Source organism: Nilaparvata lugens, chromosome 12 (assembly GCF_014356525.2).
Source record: "Nilaparvata lugens isolate BPH chromosome 12, ASM1435652v1, whole genome shotgun sequence".
Taxonomy (NCBI): domain Eukaryota; kingdom Metazoa; phylum Arthropoda; class Insecta; order Hemiptera; family Delphacidae; genus Nilaparvata; species Nilaparvata lugens.
Window position 1 is genome coordinate 5,596,898 of NC_052515.1, and position 17,105 is coordinate 5,614,002.

Below are 17,105 nucleotides of genomic sequence, written 5' to 3' on the forward strand. Positions count from 1 at the left end.
ATACATGGTGCCGTACACATGCAACGGTCGGTTTGGGCAGTCGCCGGCGAATCGCGGCGGTTGTAGTATCCAGTCCAACCGCTCGGTTGCCGGGCGGTTCGATAATACACTAGAGCAGGCATGAGAGCGTACACATGTCTTCACTCAATCGAGCGGTTTCGAGCAGAGCAGTTCACATAGTGCACATTCTATTACAATTTCAGTTCAATTAAAATTTATTCTATTACAATTTTCAGTTCAGTTAGTTAGTAAGTTCGGTTTAAGTTAGTTTGTAGAGGATCATATTCCATAGTAGGGTAATCTAGCCCACGTTGGGACACCAAAATTCAAACAGCTATAACTTGGACAAAAATAAAAATTTCTTCATCTTATAATTTTATATTGATTGTATTTGCTAACACTTTCATGGCAACTGCATTGATTGTCAATTGACTTTTTTATTTGCAAAAACAATTTTAATGATATGAACATTATAAACTATACATTTAAAAGTATAAACTCAATCTCCCCCATTAAAACATAATTGAACATAGTCTTTTAGGTTATTTAGTTACATAATGAGTTATTTTTGGTCATTTTTAGTAAATTGAATAGCTTTCTCAAAAATGCTGGAAAATCGAGCGATTTGCCAACCGCGCGACAACCGAGCGTAAATTGCTATCATGTGAACAAGCTCTTAGACCTCAGTTCGCTCGGTCAAATATAGATTATTAATTATTGCTTCAAAGAAAGAATAATAAAATGTCAAACATGGATTAAATTGATGTAGTTTTTTAATTCATACAGTGGTGATAGAACATAGTAGAAAATAAAAGAGCTGTAGATTGTACAAACATTCATTTACAGTGAACGCAAGTTATTAATACTTTATAGTTAAAATCGGATAATGTGTATTGCACTAATCATAAATATATATTCCTGTATCAAAGTTGCAGACATCAATATTACAATAATAATCAACGACTTAATTTCATTAACAATAGAAATCACAACAATATTGCCAATAAATGTTTTTGTTCAATTGAAAAAATACAATCTCCAACAATCAATTTTTACATATTATGCGAATACAATATTGTCTATAATACAAAAGAAGATCTTCATAATATCTACAGGTAATATAATATAGCCTATAGCATGTGGGCTGTGATAATTATATAATTCGTGTGATAAAGTTTTAATATATTTCAACAATAAATATAAAATAAATGAGATAAAATTGATAATGTGATGTCTTTACAATAGGATGTAATTTCAAGATAGGTCTATTTATAATTCTCTAGAGAACTTCACACAACTTCATTTGTGATCATTCGAAATGCATTTTTAGTAATTAAACGTTCACTTCAATTCTTAAAAAAAGTTAATCACAGTATATCCATCTATTGAGAAATAATTAATGAAGAATTAAGATAAAGCACAGAGTTTCAAATTCACTTCCTTACAAATCACATGGTTTTAAATTCAAATTCACATCAACTGACGACAAAAATCACAATACACAATCACATTTTAAAATATAGTAGACAATTATATTTGTAGTCATGACAAAAATATAGTTTTACAAATAATTAATGTCTGTTGAAAATAAATATCGATATTGTAATATATTATCATAAATTATTTTTAAAGTATACCTATTTAATTGAACTGGGACTGACTGAAGAATATCACAGCAAAAATAGTTTGTCTACGATATTGATCGTTCTATTGGTACTGAGAGTTTACTTAGAATTGAAGGTAGACAAAGCTTTCGTAACCACTGAGTCTTCAAAGTGCATTGGTGCTGGTATAATTATTGGAATTCAATAGTAGGCATTGGTTGAATGGGAAACATTGAAATAATCATAATTGTCAGGAATGCAGACAAATCTGAATCGAATCTCAATTCATCCCAGTGTACCTACTCTTAAATGGAAAGAAATCAAATCAAATCAAATTGATTTATTCACATCAACACATTAAGTGGAACAATTTCTTGACTAGTCTCTTATTTTGTATATATTATGTTCTTATTTTATCTCTATGTAGTACGGTTTTGAGTGTAGGCTAATATTGTGGTAGATATAATTGGTTATTTTGTTTATTAGCATATAATATGATTGTATGAAAGTAATTGTGAGAGTATTCTAGATAGTCCCACTATTGCCAATGCTATTCTTTCGTCAGTCCTAGTCGCTCTGTATGTTTACAACTAACAGCTAGTTTCTCATCAATGTCTATTTAGTTTTCCTACATCAGTAAGCCATTTGCTGAGAGATGGGAGGGTTCATAGAAGAAGGGTGCTCAGAAATTGTCTACTCTTTCTTGTTGAAAAAAGCGGGGTTACACAACTTTTATCACAGAATTTGACTCAAACATAGTAATTCATGTTGAATAATTGCAAAGTACAAGGTTCAGACGAATGTATCTACAGCGGCCGACGTTCCAGAAATAATAAATTATTTAGTTCTTATGAGTGTTCACGCATTGTCAGAGTGAGAATCAGTAGAGACTGCCATGAGAATCAATGGTATTCATTCTCGATCGTCAACCGCAGTCGCAGAAACTAAATCGTACCTTTAAGCCTGTTCTTTTTTACGAATTTGTAAAGTTAGAATCAATATTTCAAATTCGAATTTCAAGTTCAATCAATAACAAACTGAGCAAGAGGTAATAACAGTAGAAACTGAGTAATTTAGCTCCGGTTAATCCGACCATACCAAAAATTCATCATCATCACCTTCTCCTTCTTCTTTATCCTCTTCTTCTTCTCCTCCTCCACCACTCCTTCTTTTTCTTCTCCTCCTCCTCCTTCTTCCTCTTCTTTTCTCTTTATTTTTCTTATTATTCCACTATTATTCCCCTTCGTCTCCTTCTCCTTTTTATTCTTAAAATTAATGTGAATATTTTAATTAAAATTTTGATAATCAGACATCTTTTTGATGGTCTGGTCTCGCTTTATCGAGATGTTCGGCCATTACTCGACGGATTATCGAGGTTCAGGAGAAAAAATTCGGATTGAGATATTTATCTGTGAGCACCAACCACTCTATAGTGTAATCACTTCCGACTGTCAACATTACTAACAAATAACATTAATGGATATTATCATGTAGAAAAGGTAGCATAAGAAGATATCCCTTGTTATAGGCCGTTTATGTTCCCCGATTTTTTTCAACTCAAGCCGATAACTGTCGACTATTGTATATTACTTCTTTTTTGACCGGGTGAGAGTGTAAGAACGAAACAGTAGTATGAGAGACGGCCAGCGTCACATAGCTTCACAAACAAGAACTACTAGGACTAACGGATGAGTTAAAATTTCAATTTGGAACATAAACGCCCTATACCATAGGATATCTTCTTATGCTATTTTTTCTCTATGATAAAATGAAGTTTGAGAGAAAGCCTGATACAAAATTCACTTTAATACAACTTAATGAGTTCCAGTTATGAACCTTCTAAACAATTCAAATTTATGTATGCTTTCAACTTCTTATGCTATCTTTCCTATATAATTTTATTTTATTATTCATTATAATATCATAATCCCTCTAGGATTAAGATAAAGACAGCAAATCAATTGAATTCAATGAGGACAGTTTGAAGTAGCTCTGAACCCAACTGCACCTACTTGAAAATGCTCTAGAACCTAACGCACGAGTTGGCATGCGACTGTGTCTCAGTGGCACGTCGACAGTCTACTTGAGAATGCTCTTGACCCTAAGTGACCTGACGAACGAGAAGCGTCTATTGGCGGCCGCGGCATGCGACTGCGTCTGAGTGGCACGGCGACAGGCATGCGACATGGTGGGCACCACGACAGGCTTCCATCGACGCACCATCAGCTAAGGCGACAACGGTGGCATGCCACTGTCTCCTGCCACTGTGAGCAGCCGGTGGCACGGTCGACACACGGGTACGGCCCGCTGGCTAAGGTGGCCTGGCAGCGCTGTGTGTCGGTCGATGCAGCGCGAACAGAACACGTCGCCGCATTTCCAACAGTGGTACTGAAACAAATTAATACTCAATCTAATCAAATTCTTTATCCCACGAACACGCCAAGTACAAATATAATCTATATAAATAAAAATCGAGCCTCAAATTTTGACATTCAATAACTTTTTTATGTGTGCACCGAATTTGACGATTTTTCTAGTTGTGTTTGTTATGTTCAGGAGCAGGTTTATGGCTTATCAAATTTATGATCCGACTTCAGGACTCTTTCCTATGGTCCTTCAAAGTATACATGTAATCCCTATTGGAGAAGATTTGTGAGCTGGCCACACACAGAAATAAAAATCAGCTGTTATAATCATTGCGGCATCCAACAGCCGTCAGTAGATCTGTTTTTATATTTCCTTTCTACTGATTCACAAAATTTCAACTCTAATAATAATGCCGCGATACGAACGACGTCCAAACTTGGGTCGTAGAACTCGAAATGCTGTAAATTTAGAATATGCACGGGAAAATCAGCAGCAAGGAGATATACCATTCAATTCCCTAGCAAGCTGCATTCAACTATATCTAAGGATACAAACTGCTGCACAACTAACTGAGCACATATGAAGTCCATATTGAGATATAAATGTAAATACTTATTGTTGGATAATTTTCATAAAAATATAGTGCATCAGATTAAGCTAAGGCTAAGCACACCTGAGCAGGCGCGGCTTGGTGATACAGTGTTGATCTTATGGAGATTGCCTTATCACACCGTTCCACGCCATGCCCGATTCAGTGTGTGTTCGTTCTTCCATTCAAACCAAAAAGCAAGAAGCACCTGGATGCAAAATGCGGCATCGCGCCTCCTCAGGTGTGCATACAGCTAAAGTTTGTCATGAGATGCATTAACTATTTGGCGGTACGAAGTTCGCCGGACCAGCTATTAATATTATAGAGGATACTTTGCTCATACTTGTACAGGATTGGAAAATTACACGAATCATCATCATCTCTGTGTACTGAACTGATTAACTTGAAATTTTGCATATAGATTCTTAATTTTTTTGGTTTGTCAAATCTGCAATTCATCAGGTAAATTTTCAGAACGTAAGTTTTTCAGTTCAAGTTATCAGTACGTCAAGTTTCCAGTTTGTGATACTTTGCTTGAGTGGTATTCTATCTACAATCTATAATATTATGTAGGAAGGAATTTGCTTGTAAATGTAAGGGATAGGAGATACACGGATGACGCATCATCACTTATGAACTAAAGAACTGATCTACTTGCAATTCCACATAAAGATTCTGAATTTACCGAGGATGTTTATAAGCCTATTTACATTCTTATTAACCAATTTCAATTTTATAATTAAACCAATTTCTTTCGATAGTGATTTAAAGTTTATGCAAACATAAAATCCAAACTTAACAGAGCTTTATCTCAAACAGAGTTTTGGCGTAATTGGTAGCAAGCGCGATTAATGAATGAACGGTTCCGGGGGTTCGAATTCGAGACCAATCAAACTCATGTTTTTCATGAAAATTATAAACTGATTTTGACAAAATCATAAATTATAATTCAACTTCTTGATGTTTCCTGGACGTAAAGAGATTGAATTTTACCACACAAATTTTCCCTGGTGCAAAGCTCCCTGTTAGTATGCAATAAAAACCATGTAGTTAATACAAGTACTTATATAAGTAAGAAAAAGTGTTAAGGATCTTATCAAGATCGATTCCCACATAACAGTATCAGTATCCGTTTCCGGTACGGTACAGTAAACATATAAATTCAATGAGTTCTAATGAGACTATTCCCAGACTATAGAGTCGTCCAAATTTAAACTAGGAAATTAGGCTGCGACACCAGTCAAAGTTGAAGCTTACTGCAGTAGTCTGTATAAACCAAGTTGAGACTTGGCCCTTCATCCTAGAAAATTATATCGGTGCCAAATTTTGTACAATTGCAACTTTCTCAATTTTCTAATTCAAGCACAGAATTGTTTGTAGAATATAATCACCGATATTCCAGAAGTTTCAGGGTTGGAGGAATACTTATTAAGTTCTCAACTGACTGACTCACTCACTGATCACGATTTCTGAAAAACTACTGGATGGATTGCAAAAAAAAACTTGGAAAAAACTTTGTTTTAGGTCCTAGGTGCTCACTAAGAAACCTTATAGCAATATTTTAACGTTAAGGGTGGTTTTCAAGGGTTTAAAATTAGTCTTTTAGAATCAATATTCTTCTTCTTCCAATCTCTTAATCATAATTGTAATGCCATTGAAGCCTCTTCCCCTAATGAAAGACTCAATATTTCTCGAATATCAGGACAACGAAAATGGGCATAATCAATCACCCTGGAACACTCATTTTGTAAATTCTGAAGTTCTATTCCCGTTTCTCACAACCAATGAAGCCCTGTCATAGAGACTGTTCGACAGCCTTATCATTTTACTGCTGATTCCACACAGCCTGAGCTCGTCCCATAGATGCCCATGAAGAGCAGAGTTGAATGCAAATTGAAAATCGACAAATGAAGCACAATTTTTGCAGCGCCTAGCCTGCGCCTTGTGGTGAACAACTGTATGTAAAACAATTGTCCAGAAATCCACGCCCTTTCCTAAACCCACTTTGAGACTCAGGCAGAATGTGATATTGGTCAGCCCACTCTGACAACCTTATTTCTAATGCACAGGTGAAGAGTTTAGTGATATTATTGAGCAATGATAATCCTCTATAGTTTCCAGGATCATCTTTATCTCTCCAGCTATTGGTTCATAAGTACATCATAAAAATGATAGGGAGAGAAAAAATCAGTTGTCTCCCAGATAGCTTTCGTGAAATTATAGAAAATTAGAACAATGGTATTATTTTGTGACATTGATTCGAAGACTCAATCTAGGAGTTAGCAAAAACGTCCTGAATCATTCGGCACAGCGGTCCATCCAAACCAGCTTGTAAGAAAAAATAATGTTATCACTCTCAGGTATAGTATTGAAGATTCTAAACCATCAACGAGGTCAATATCGACAGATGATAGAAATTCAGACGATAAAAAAATATCTGAAACTGTAAAATCACGGACAGTATAAAGGTGTGCCAAACCAAACCAAGCATAATCGATAACCCTTTTACCGTTTTCATCGATAAAAGTACAATTTCCTGGTTTATCACCACAACTACCGTTTAGGACGATAAACAATTCATTCTTCATTATATTAACTAGTTTCCTACCTTTACTATCAATTTTCTTATCTTTTGAGGACCTTTCTGGATACAAACAAGTCATGTTGGAACAAAAATTCAACTTCAAAAGAATTCAAGTCATCTATTCTACCATTTAAATCTCCAATATAATTGGCAATTTTTTGCCACAAAATAAAATGATATTTTTATCAAAAAATTACTCTAGGCTTTTAGTACCCTTTCGCTCAAAACCTCATCGAAAGTACGCGAGACCAACAATAAAACCATTTCTGTTTTTTTCGCCTTCAGAAAAAACGCAGTTAATATCAATAGTAATGTCAAAACTAATATTATATTTGATTTAGTTTCAGATTACTGGGACTTTAGTTTCAGATCATCTCGCACTTTTGAGACTCTCGCTTCTGTACACCAATACATTTAATTATCTTGGTAAAGTATATGAATACAGGATCCAATGCAGCTTAATCTAAAACCAAAGAAAAGATTCAAATTGGATATGAAGTGACAACTATTGAAGATTATAAAAAGATATAAAATATAGTATTCATAGATCAATTGTAGTTTCCTCAAATAAAATCAATTTTTGTGATTCATGCTGTTAGAATGTCGTTTTGTAACATTTCAAATGAAGTTTCAGTGAGAATTGGTAGTTTTAAAAACTGGCGAAAACTTGAAAATTTAATTTTTGTAAAGTTACGATACGTTATGAATATGTTTTTTTAACGTACTTTATTATCATTATAATTTTGTTGAAATAGAAAGGGATTTGTCAAATTGATTGATTTCCAATTGTTCTGAGGATGATAAAGATTTATTATTGGGCTTTACAAGTTAGTCTTTACTCTTGAAAAATGTGTTCAATTCTATTTTTACAACGGAATAATTCCTGACAGTTTTTGATGGAAAATTTTTGGTGCAATTAGCATTGATAAGGAACTTTGTTATGAACCAATAAATACGATATTCAACATAATTCAGTGGTAGGAGCATTTATACACAGATCTCATTATATACACCCAGGAAGAAGTGAAATAAGATAGAATAGGATAAACACTTGAAAACATTAAGTTGCCAGTCATTGTGAAGAATAATTACGTTATATTATTCATAATTGAACCTTACAGCGTGTCAAAAAGCGAAGAATCGTAAACTCAAAGCTCTGGATATTGAACTCGTATTGCACTTCCCTGTGGCTGTAAATATATTAGTGTTGAAAAATTGCATTTAGTGTAGAAATTGCATTTATTAAGCTTAATGCACAATAATTTGCATCGTTTGAGTAATTACAGTAATTTTCTCAAACTATTATTTGTCAACAAGTTTCATGTGAAAATTTATAGTTGATGACATTAAAACCAGTGATTATCAGAACAAATATTGGATTGTGGAATATAAATACAGCGGCCAAATAGGTTGATATCACAGTTGAAGAACTGACGCAGTCAAACAATGAAGTCTCTCAGTAGGTGCATTTTAGTGTTAGCTGTGACGGTATGTAGTGATCTTTGAAACTTCATTTTTTCTCTTCTTTAATAGTTATTTGTGCAACTAGTGCGCAAAGAGACAGTTTGCTGCACCGAAAGAAACGTTTACGCCCGAGCCGTAGGCGAGGGCGGAATGGTTTCTTGAGTGCAGCAGAGGAACTTTGCGCACGTATTTCACATTAAGTTTTTCCTACAGTTACGTTGAAAAGTGGCCATTGCTGCACTGATTACAGAACGCAAAGAATCACTTTTCCGCTCTAGTGCGGGAAAAATTTTTCTGCACTCCAGATTTGCAACATGGCAACGCAAAATACTTAGTAGGTTATATGGAGCAACAGTGCAGCAAAATCAAAATGAAGTTGGTAACAGTGACTGCTGTGGCTGCTATAGTGAGCAGAGGTGCAACCAAGCACAACGCGCTAATTATTATTCATTATATATTATAACCAACGACAACGAGGACTTAAGGATTTTAGGATTAAGGTTTTTATCAATAATAAAATTACACAGAAAAACATTTGATGCATTTCAGGCAACTTTACCCATAATTACCCACTTTTCATATTCAATGGTAACTGTAGGAAAAACTTAATGTGAAATACGTGCGCAAAGTTCCTCTGCTGCACTCAAGAAACCATTCCGCCCTCGCCTACGGCTCGGGCGTAAACGTTTCTTTCGGTGCAGCAAACTGTCACTTTGCGCACTAGTTGCACAAATAACTATTAACAGATTCTTATAAAGATTTGACTGTACCTATTGATTTACATTTTTTCAACTCAAAGGTTCCTGACATCAGTAAACAAGACAGTAACAATTTTAAAGTTTAATATCATCTTCAACAATTATGCAAAATGTAGCATATTCCTAGCCGATTGAAATTGTTTCAAGACCATTACAAGTATTGTATGAAATAGTATATTTCGCACCTAGGGCCGAAAATGAGACTTTTCCGGCTCGAAATCGGTTTTCAAGTCCGAGGCCGTAGGCCGAGGACTAGAAAAGATTGAGAGCCGAAAAAAAAACATTTTTGCCCGTGGTGCGAACGCTATTTTTCGCCACACAGAAAAATAAACAAAATATATATATGAGAATAATTGTTTATTAAGCACTTCCGAAAGCAAAAGTGGAAGGTCATAGCTCTAGCAAATCTGAGGTAATCTGAATATTAGGAAATTGTCCAAGTATTTTTATTTTTTATTCTGATTTGTTTAAATAACCTAAAAGATTATGTTCAATTGTGTGGGAGGTTGAGTTTATACTTTTTTATTCTTTCAAATGACAATAAGATGATATTATTATAAAAATGTTTTAATTATTATTGAATAATAAACACAAATAATGAAAAGTTTTTTGATCAGCTGTTTTAGCACACTTGAAATTTGGACAATCTGAAAGTCAACGTCAACAATGCTTGTTGTCGTCGACTTCGGAAGTTTAGGTTAGAAGTTCTATCCTACTCTGAAAATCGAATTTGAATAGTTTATAATATATATCTTATCTGTATTTCATTCATCCAAATAAAATGATAGTATCTTATTGCAAAATACTTTATTCAATTCTAGAAGCATAAACTGATTCCGTTTCATAAACTATTTTGTAAACACGTTCACATCAAATCAGAATAGGCTGACTTCAAGGTTATTTTACAGCCCTAGGGCCGTAAAAATTTTACCGGCCTGGTCAGAAAACAATCACTTTCGGCCTCCATATGACGCACGAAAACCAGCTCATTATATCCAAGTGGGGCGAAAAGTCTATTATTTTATTTTCATGTTTCAAACTTCAACTAGGATATTTTTAACGTTAAGAGTACGTACAACTGTATTAGGCTCACGATTTCCAATAAATATGTGATACTTTTTGAAAATTCATATGAATATATTTTTTTATTGTAAAATTGCTTATCTGGAAATAATTATTCTAAAGCAAGCAGGTTGGCGTTTACAAAATCCAAATAAATGAGTAAAATCATATGAATGCAAACAAATCTTTATACATAATAATGCTCATATTACAAAAAACAAGAAAGAAAATTCAATCAATAGCTCATAAAAACAAATGATCGATTATTAAGCATTAAATAAATACTGCACGCATTAATAAACAAATGAAAATAAATTACAAGTCTTTAAATTCACGTTTGCACTCTTCGGCTTGAGTGGACTAAAAATTTGCAAAAAATAAAAATTCTCATAATTAATTTCATACTTTATGGCAGTCTATCACTTTCCTAACATGTGCACTCATTTAAACTCAACAGCCATTTAAGATCAATTTAAGATCAACAGCCGTTGGGCTGGTTTACAGCAATGGGAACGCGACTAGGTGCCACCCCGACTACTTGTCCCCTTTTAAAACCGGTTTCTAGGGAACAAGTTGACGTGAGCCATCCCCGTCTACTTGTCACCTTTCTGAGGAGGGTGCGAGGTGTCAAGTTGTCGTTTACGGTCATGACTAGTTGGCACCTTTGGTCCAGTAGGAGTCAAGTAGTCGGGGTGACAACTTGACGGCAATGGTATATTTTTACTACCACTGTACTTCATTATGTAAATATCATAATATCCGACAGCAGTTGATGTGGTAACTTAATACAATCATATTATGAAAGTCTCCTATTGTAGTATAGATCATTGCAATTACGATTGGTGATGCGTGTTCCATACAGACACAAATGTAGAAGGTTTCACCACCATCAGCAGATTATTACCTCGAAATATTGGATTTTCTTATTCACAGATAGCAAACCTCCACTTTTTAGGCCCAATCTATTTCCCAGAATGCTTCAATGCGAAAAGGAGACGGCTGACATAGGAAATGAGAGGAACTTGACCAGGCGATCAGGCGCTACATAATATTATGAATACAATATCAATATTCATAATAATAATAATATAATAATAATAATAATAATAATAATAATAAATAAGATCCCAAAAGACAATTTGTAGAAACCTGTTGATGTCTTTTCTTGCATGAATCGAGCTCTGTGATGAGCTGCTCAGTTCTCGCTTTCTACAACTGCTACCCTTGCCCAGAACAATCAGTCCATACTTCCCTTCCTTCCTTGCTGTTATCATTTTATCTATTGAATTTTTCCTGATTCGCTGAACCTCTTTGGAAAACAACTCACGTTATGAAAATTTTGCTCCCCTTCAATGCGGATTTTCCACTAAGAATCTCAGTTTTACGCATACAGGAAGTGAGACCAATATTAATAGGTCTGTTTGAATAATCCGATTTTTTTGGCAAAGTCAACTTTACAATTGTTCATATCCAATCTTAGCTCTGACAAATCCGACAGCAAATTCTCCTGTGTTTTCCTTCTTATTATCTTCAACTCCGTGAATAATAACATTTCTCTTTCTAACTTATTTTTTCTAGTTACACTAGATTTTATCAGCTGTATTCACTGCTGTTTAATTAATTGATATGTATAAATTAATATTAACATTTCATCAGGCAATCAAAGTCGGCAAATGATCGAGAATGATAATGTATACAGAACTGGAAGTGCTGTTGAAAATTTAGCTAGACACCCCAGGGTGTACTGTATAACACTTTTTTCAGAAACCCTTTGTCTTTTTGGGGCCAAAATTTTACAACTATCTACCTGAATATATAATAAATATTGAGAATAGAATACTTTTGAAAAAAATCAAATATTAAAATGGCTTATTGGATGTCTGCCTGAAAATTTTGAGAGTTATTTTTCTGTAATTATCCGATTCCCATTCTATTATAAATTTTTTTACCTTTTCTGCACATACAGATTTGAAAGAAAAAGATGTGTGAGTGTAGCATTAAAAACTTTTTTTCACTGACCACCTACTTGCATACAAATTTAAAATAATTTAGCAAGTAGTATTTTTATTTTGACAGGAACTAACTATACAGTATAGAAGTTTATATCTGTATAGAAGTTTATATCTTTATTTCACTGAGTTGTGTTTTTGTCTAAATAAAAGATGTTTTGATTAATATGTTTTTATCAATTCTTTGAAACAATTTTCTAGTTATTATTGATGGTGGTGTAAGAAGCAGAAACCATTTTCAATTACTTTATTTCAATTGCAGATTGATTCTCTAGTAAAAACAAGACTATGAGATGAATTTACAGAAATATTCATATCCTACTTCAATGCGGATAAGCTACATTTCGAATATTAGCTTTCTCTACTATACAAAAGTCTACAAGGAAAAGTTTTAGTGGAAGTGGACAATAATATATATTATATATGTGTATCATTTGTAGGTGTCATCAGCAGCACCATTAGATGAACTGTCAAGAAAAGGAGAAGCCGGGAGGATGAGCGACAAAATCGAGCCAGTGATATCAATGGACCAAAGCCAGTTGTCACCCGGCATTCATGCACCAGTTGAACGAGCTGCAATGGACCAAAGCCAGTTGTCACCCGGCATTCATGCACCAGTTGAACGAGCTGCAATGGACCAAAGCCAGTTGTCACCCGGCATTCATGCACCAGTTGAACGAGCTGCAATGGACCAAAGCCAGTTGTCACCCGGCATTCATGCACCAGTTGAACGAGCTGCAATGGACCAAAGCCAGTTGTCACCCGGCATTCATGCACCAGTTGAACGAGCTGCAATGGACCAAAGCCAGTTGTCACCCGGCATTCATGCACCAGTTGAACGAGCTGCAATGGACCAAAGCCAGTTGTCACCCGGCATTCATGCACCAGTTGAACGAGCTGCAATGGACCAAAGCCAGTTGTTACCCGGCATTCCAGTTGAAGCTAGAGCTAAAAATGGTAAAAAGAAATGCAAAGGATGCAGATGCTTTGGATGCCCTGGTAAACGAGTAGCAATGCAGCAAAGACTAGCACGACAAAGTCAACTAGCATGAAAGAGTCAAATAGCACAAATAGCATGTAATCTTCATTATATCAGAATATGTCAAGCGTGACCCTGGGTTAGTTTCTGGGTACAAAACGCACTTAAAGTGGTTGGGAGGGATAAAATAAAACCTGTATGAATACAAAATGTTCAATAGAGACAATAATTATTGTTTGTAGACTGGCCAGTTAACATTTGATTGTCAATTTGTAATTAACCATTACCAATTATAGAAAGATTATTTTCAAACGGGTATATTGTGATTTATTTTTGACAGCGTGTCAGCCTATTTGTTCCGTTCGGTGTAATCGGAACAAAACTCACCTTTCCTTCTAGATTAAAAAATATACAAGTTGTTATTGGGGGAAGTACGCGCCATTTCGTGCCTCATATCCAGCGCTACGCCAAGGATACTCGATACAAGAGACATGTAGAGTACTTAGATAAATTATCGTAGTTCAGCAACACTTCTTAGAAATCTTGAAGTTAGTATACTTCAGATTATGCCCTGAAATTTTGACAACAAATTTATGATAAACTCACGACTCCTATACCAACACACAATTAAGAATCTTTGTCGATCATCATATTCCATGGGTTTACAACAGTGAATTAATAATTTAGACGAAGAGACGACGAGTTGAGTAATAATAATACGATAATCTTATTTTAACCACCTTCTTTATCCTTTCATTCATTAGTTCTCTATCATTGTCAACACCTTCCTTTTCTCCTATCATACATCTCAATCCATCTCCTTTCGTTCACGGTTGCCTCCTAAACTCACTCGTATCTCTCAATAACTCCTATCATGTTTTCAAACATTCGTTCTCCAATTTTGACTCAACTAATAACAATTTATGACCCCTAGTCACAGTCTGGGCATACTCACACCCTGACGTTACTTTGACAATTAGTGTACAAAAATTGAACTTCAAATAATTCTTAAATCCAAAGAACTTAACATGATTGTTCGAGATGTTCAACTTAACTCGCCCTCGTTATTTTATAATACAGTACTAGTACTGCACTATAAAATACAAACATTTCACGAGACAGTACTAGTACTGTGTTGTGAAATAAAAACAATTCATAGTTTTCTAGAGTAATTTTATGAAATGGGTCATATTATTCTCGATGTATATCGTGAAGGTAGAAATGTATTTTGTCTAGGGTTCTTTCTTTTCTTCATGAATGTAATGAGTATTATGAATGTGATGAGATCCGGACAGACGTTATAGGCTTAACGAAATTAAATTTTTTGATAAAATTGGAAATTCGTGAAAATATTCTTTTGAATATCACATCTCTCAGAATTAGAATGGGGGTTAAGTGTAAGAGAGGGCCGGCTGCAACCTAACTTCACCCTCCTAAGTTTTACATAGTGGCAGCTAATCCAATCAATCAATTATGAGGTGTCAAACGAACAATGACTCGAGCCTCAAGTCGAAAGTAGGAGCTCGCGACGTTCGTTCAATAAGATGCTAAGCGGACAAGGATTAGAGCCTCAAGTCGAAAGTAGGAACACGCTACGCTCGCTCAATAAGATAAGTTTTGTATGTATAGAGGCAAGAGATACAATGATCAAGTGATACAATCACCTTTCTGGAGAAAGAGTCGAAAGGTGTGGAGCAGACGCACTCCTTGACATTGCGCAGTGTCTTCCAGTCCAAGGCCACCGAACCCAGTTCACTTGCCAGCTGCTCCATCGATGCCTGCATGTCACCGCCAATCAGCTTCGTCTCATCCGTGCTGCCCACTACTAAAATACATATCAATAATGAATTTCACAACACAGAATAATCGTTTTTACAACAGTTTTATAATACGAATTAGATGTAGAGTTGAGACACAAGTGAGCAAGCATAGCGAGCACATCTCACGAGTACTTAAAGGACCATATAAAACTGTTGTATAAACTATTTTATCTACGACCATTCAAGAAAAGTATCACATTGCTGACTTGTAGTAAGGTTAGACATCAACCAACTAGCCTCTATGATAAAAAGATTAAACTAATGGTAGGTGAAAAGCTACTCAGAGAAATCAACTCAGCAACTCTGCCATTAATCGATCAAAAATCTTTGATCAATTTTTATCAAAGATTCAGGCTTGGTTCCACCAAGATCGGTCAAGACTTTTGAGCGTGGTCAAATCGCCAACACTAACAACGAGTGCACTAACATAATGATTTCTATGGCGATAGTTACTATTGATAATTCCAGTGCATACTTGTAAATAGTTCCCTGTTTGACCATGTTCAAATGTCTTGACCGACATTTGGTGAAACCAATTATTAATTTCCTTTTAGACCCGTTTTAATAGTAACACAGGCCCAATAGGGCGAAATTCTTGGTTTCACGAAGCTTGGTCAAGGCATGGTCAAACAGGATACGGTTGACAAGTGTACACTGGAATTATCGCTAGTAACTATTGCCATACAAATCATAATATGATTTGAACATAGGAGCACAGGTTCCAGTGCACTCGTTGTAAAGCGTACCTGATTTGACCATGTTCAAATGTTTTGATCAAGCTTGGTGAAACCTACAGTAACTACATTACCCACAGTATGGCCATTGACTGTCACGTGGTACGAATCCGCCATTAAAATTCCAAACAAACTTTATAGTCCAATCTTATTGCATGGAAATTTGGAACTTATCACTTATTTTACCTATTGGAAGGAAACATATTTTTAACTTCCGACGAGTTTGGTATAACATTTTCAAAGGAAAATTAACAATACTTGAATATATATTATAAAGTTGATTAAAATAACACTAATAACGCTTAAAACATCAATTTTTCTTCCCTCGTGCTCCTTGCGGAAACCACTGATCTAGATAAATATGCAGAGAGATAGATTTCAATTTTACTGTATTTCCTCATCCAATTTTTGGTTTGATCTTCTAAAAATCTAATTTCAAACATTTTTGTTGCTCAATCGGATATATCATTTCATGGAATATTAAACCGTGATTAAGTGCTGATTAAAGACGTATTTTCTTCTATGATTGATTCTCTTCAGTCCTGAGAGGCCTACCCATAACATGTTCAATTGTTCAATAGCTGTTGATATATGAGTTTCGACTTGCAATACCACTAGTCTTGAAATAAAACTTCAGCAGATTTGAAATATAAATAATAATGGTTATAAGTTTTGTGTTTTCTTTTTCATTTGCTTACATTTTTATTAAAATTTCTACAAATATAACTGAGAACTTGATCATTTTTTGTCAATGGAATACGGTATATTGTATATTACAATTATCATGACATATTTCAAAAGTTTATTAGTAATTTTTTGTAGATTCAGCTTTCAGGTTACCTACGTTACCTAGGTACCTTTCTTTTTTACTTGCTATCATCTAACATTTACTAATTACAGTTCTAAAACTATATTGAGAATATATAAAAAGAACTTGAAAGAGATTATATCGAAGTAATCACGGAAATATGCTTTAATAAGTAAAGTCGAGCGATTTCACTTATAATCCACTATAAGCTGCATTATAAAATACAAATATTTGGAATCTTCATGGCGGCGGTGGGGAAAAACTTAAAAATATTTAACCGTGATTCATAAAATTGATTTCTTTAAATGTTATATCCAAAAAAGCCGC

At 34.8% G+C, this 17,105-nt stretch overlaps 2 protein-coding genes across 4 annotated transcripts in view; one reads left to right on the forward strand and one right to left on the reverse strand.

The window, feature by feature from the left end:
* Positions 1-751: 751 nt before the first annotated feature.
* The window catches only part of LOC111047975 (myotubularin-related protein 6), a 72,138-nt gene continuing 55,784 nt past the window's right edge, over positions 752-17,105 (reverse strand). For both annotated transcript variants that reach the window (XM_039438796.1, XM_039438795.1), the window contains exons 14-15: positions 15,081-15,241; positions 752-3,992 (exon numbers count right to left, since the gene is read on the reverse strand). In XM_039438796.1, the coding sequence (XP_039294730.1) occupies positions 3,831-3,992; positions 15,081-15,241 (323 nt within the window). In that variant the 3' untranslated portion in view covers positions 752-3,830. The remainder of the gene's footprint in view (positions 3,993-15,080; positions 15,242-17,105) is intronic.
* LOC111058296 (fibrous sheath CABYR-binding protein-like) lies at positions 8,118-13,732 on the forward strand. 2 transcript variants are annotated; one of them, XM_022345805.2, is made up of 3 exons: positions 8,118-8,632; positions 12,878-12,976; positions 13,031-13,732. In XM_022345805.2, exons 1-3 carry the CDS (start codon positions 8,591-8,593, stop codon positions 13,487-13,489), a joined length of 600 nt encoding a protein of 199 aa, XP_022201497.2. In that variant the 5' UTR covers positions 8,118-8,590; the 3' UTR covers positions 13,490-13,732. The 2 variants fall into 2 exon arrangements, with proteins under 2 accessions (XP_022201497.2, XP_022201496.2); XM_022345804.2 differs by having other exon boundaries at positions 12,878-13,732.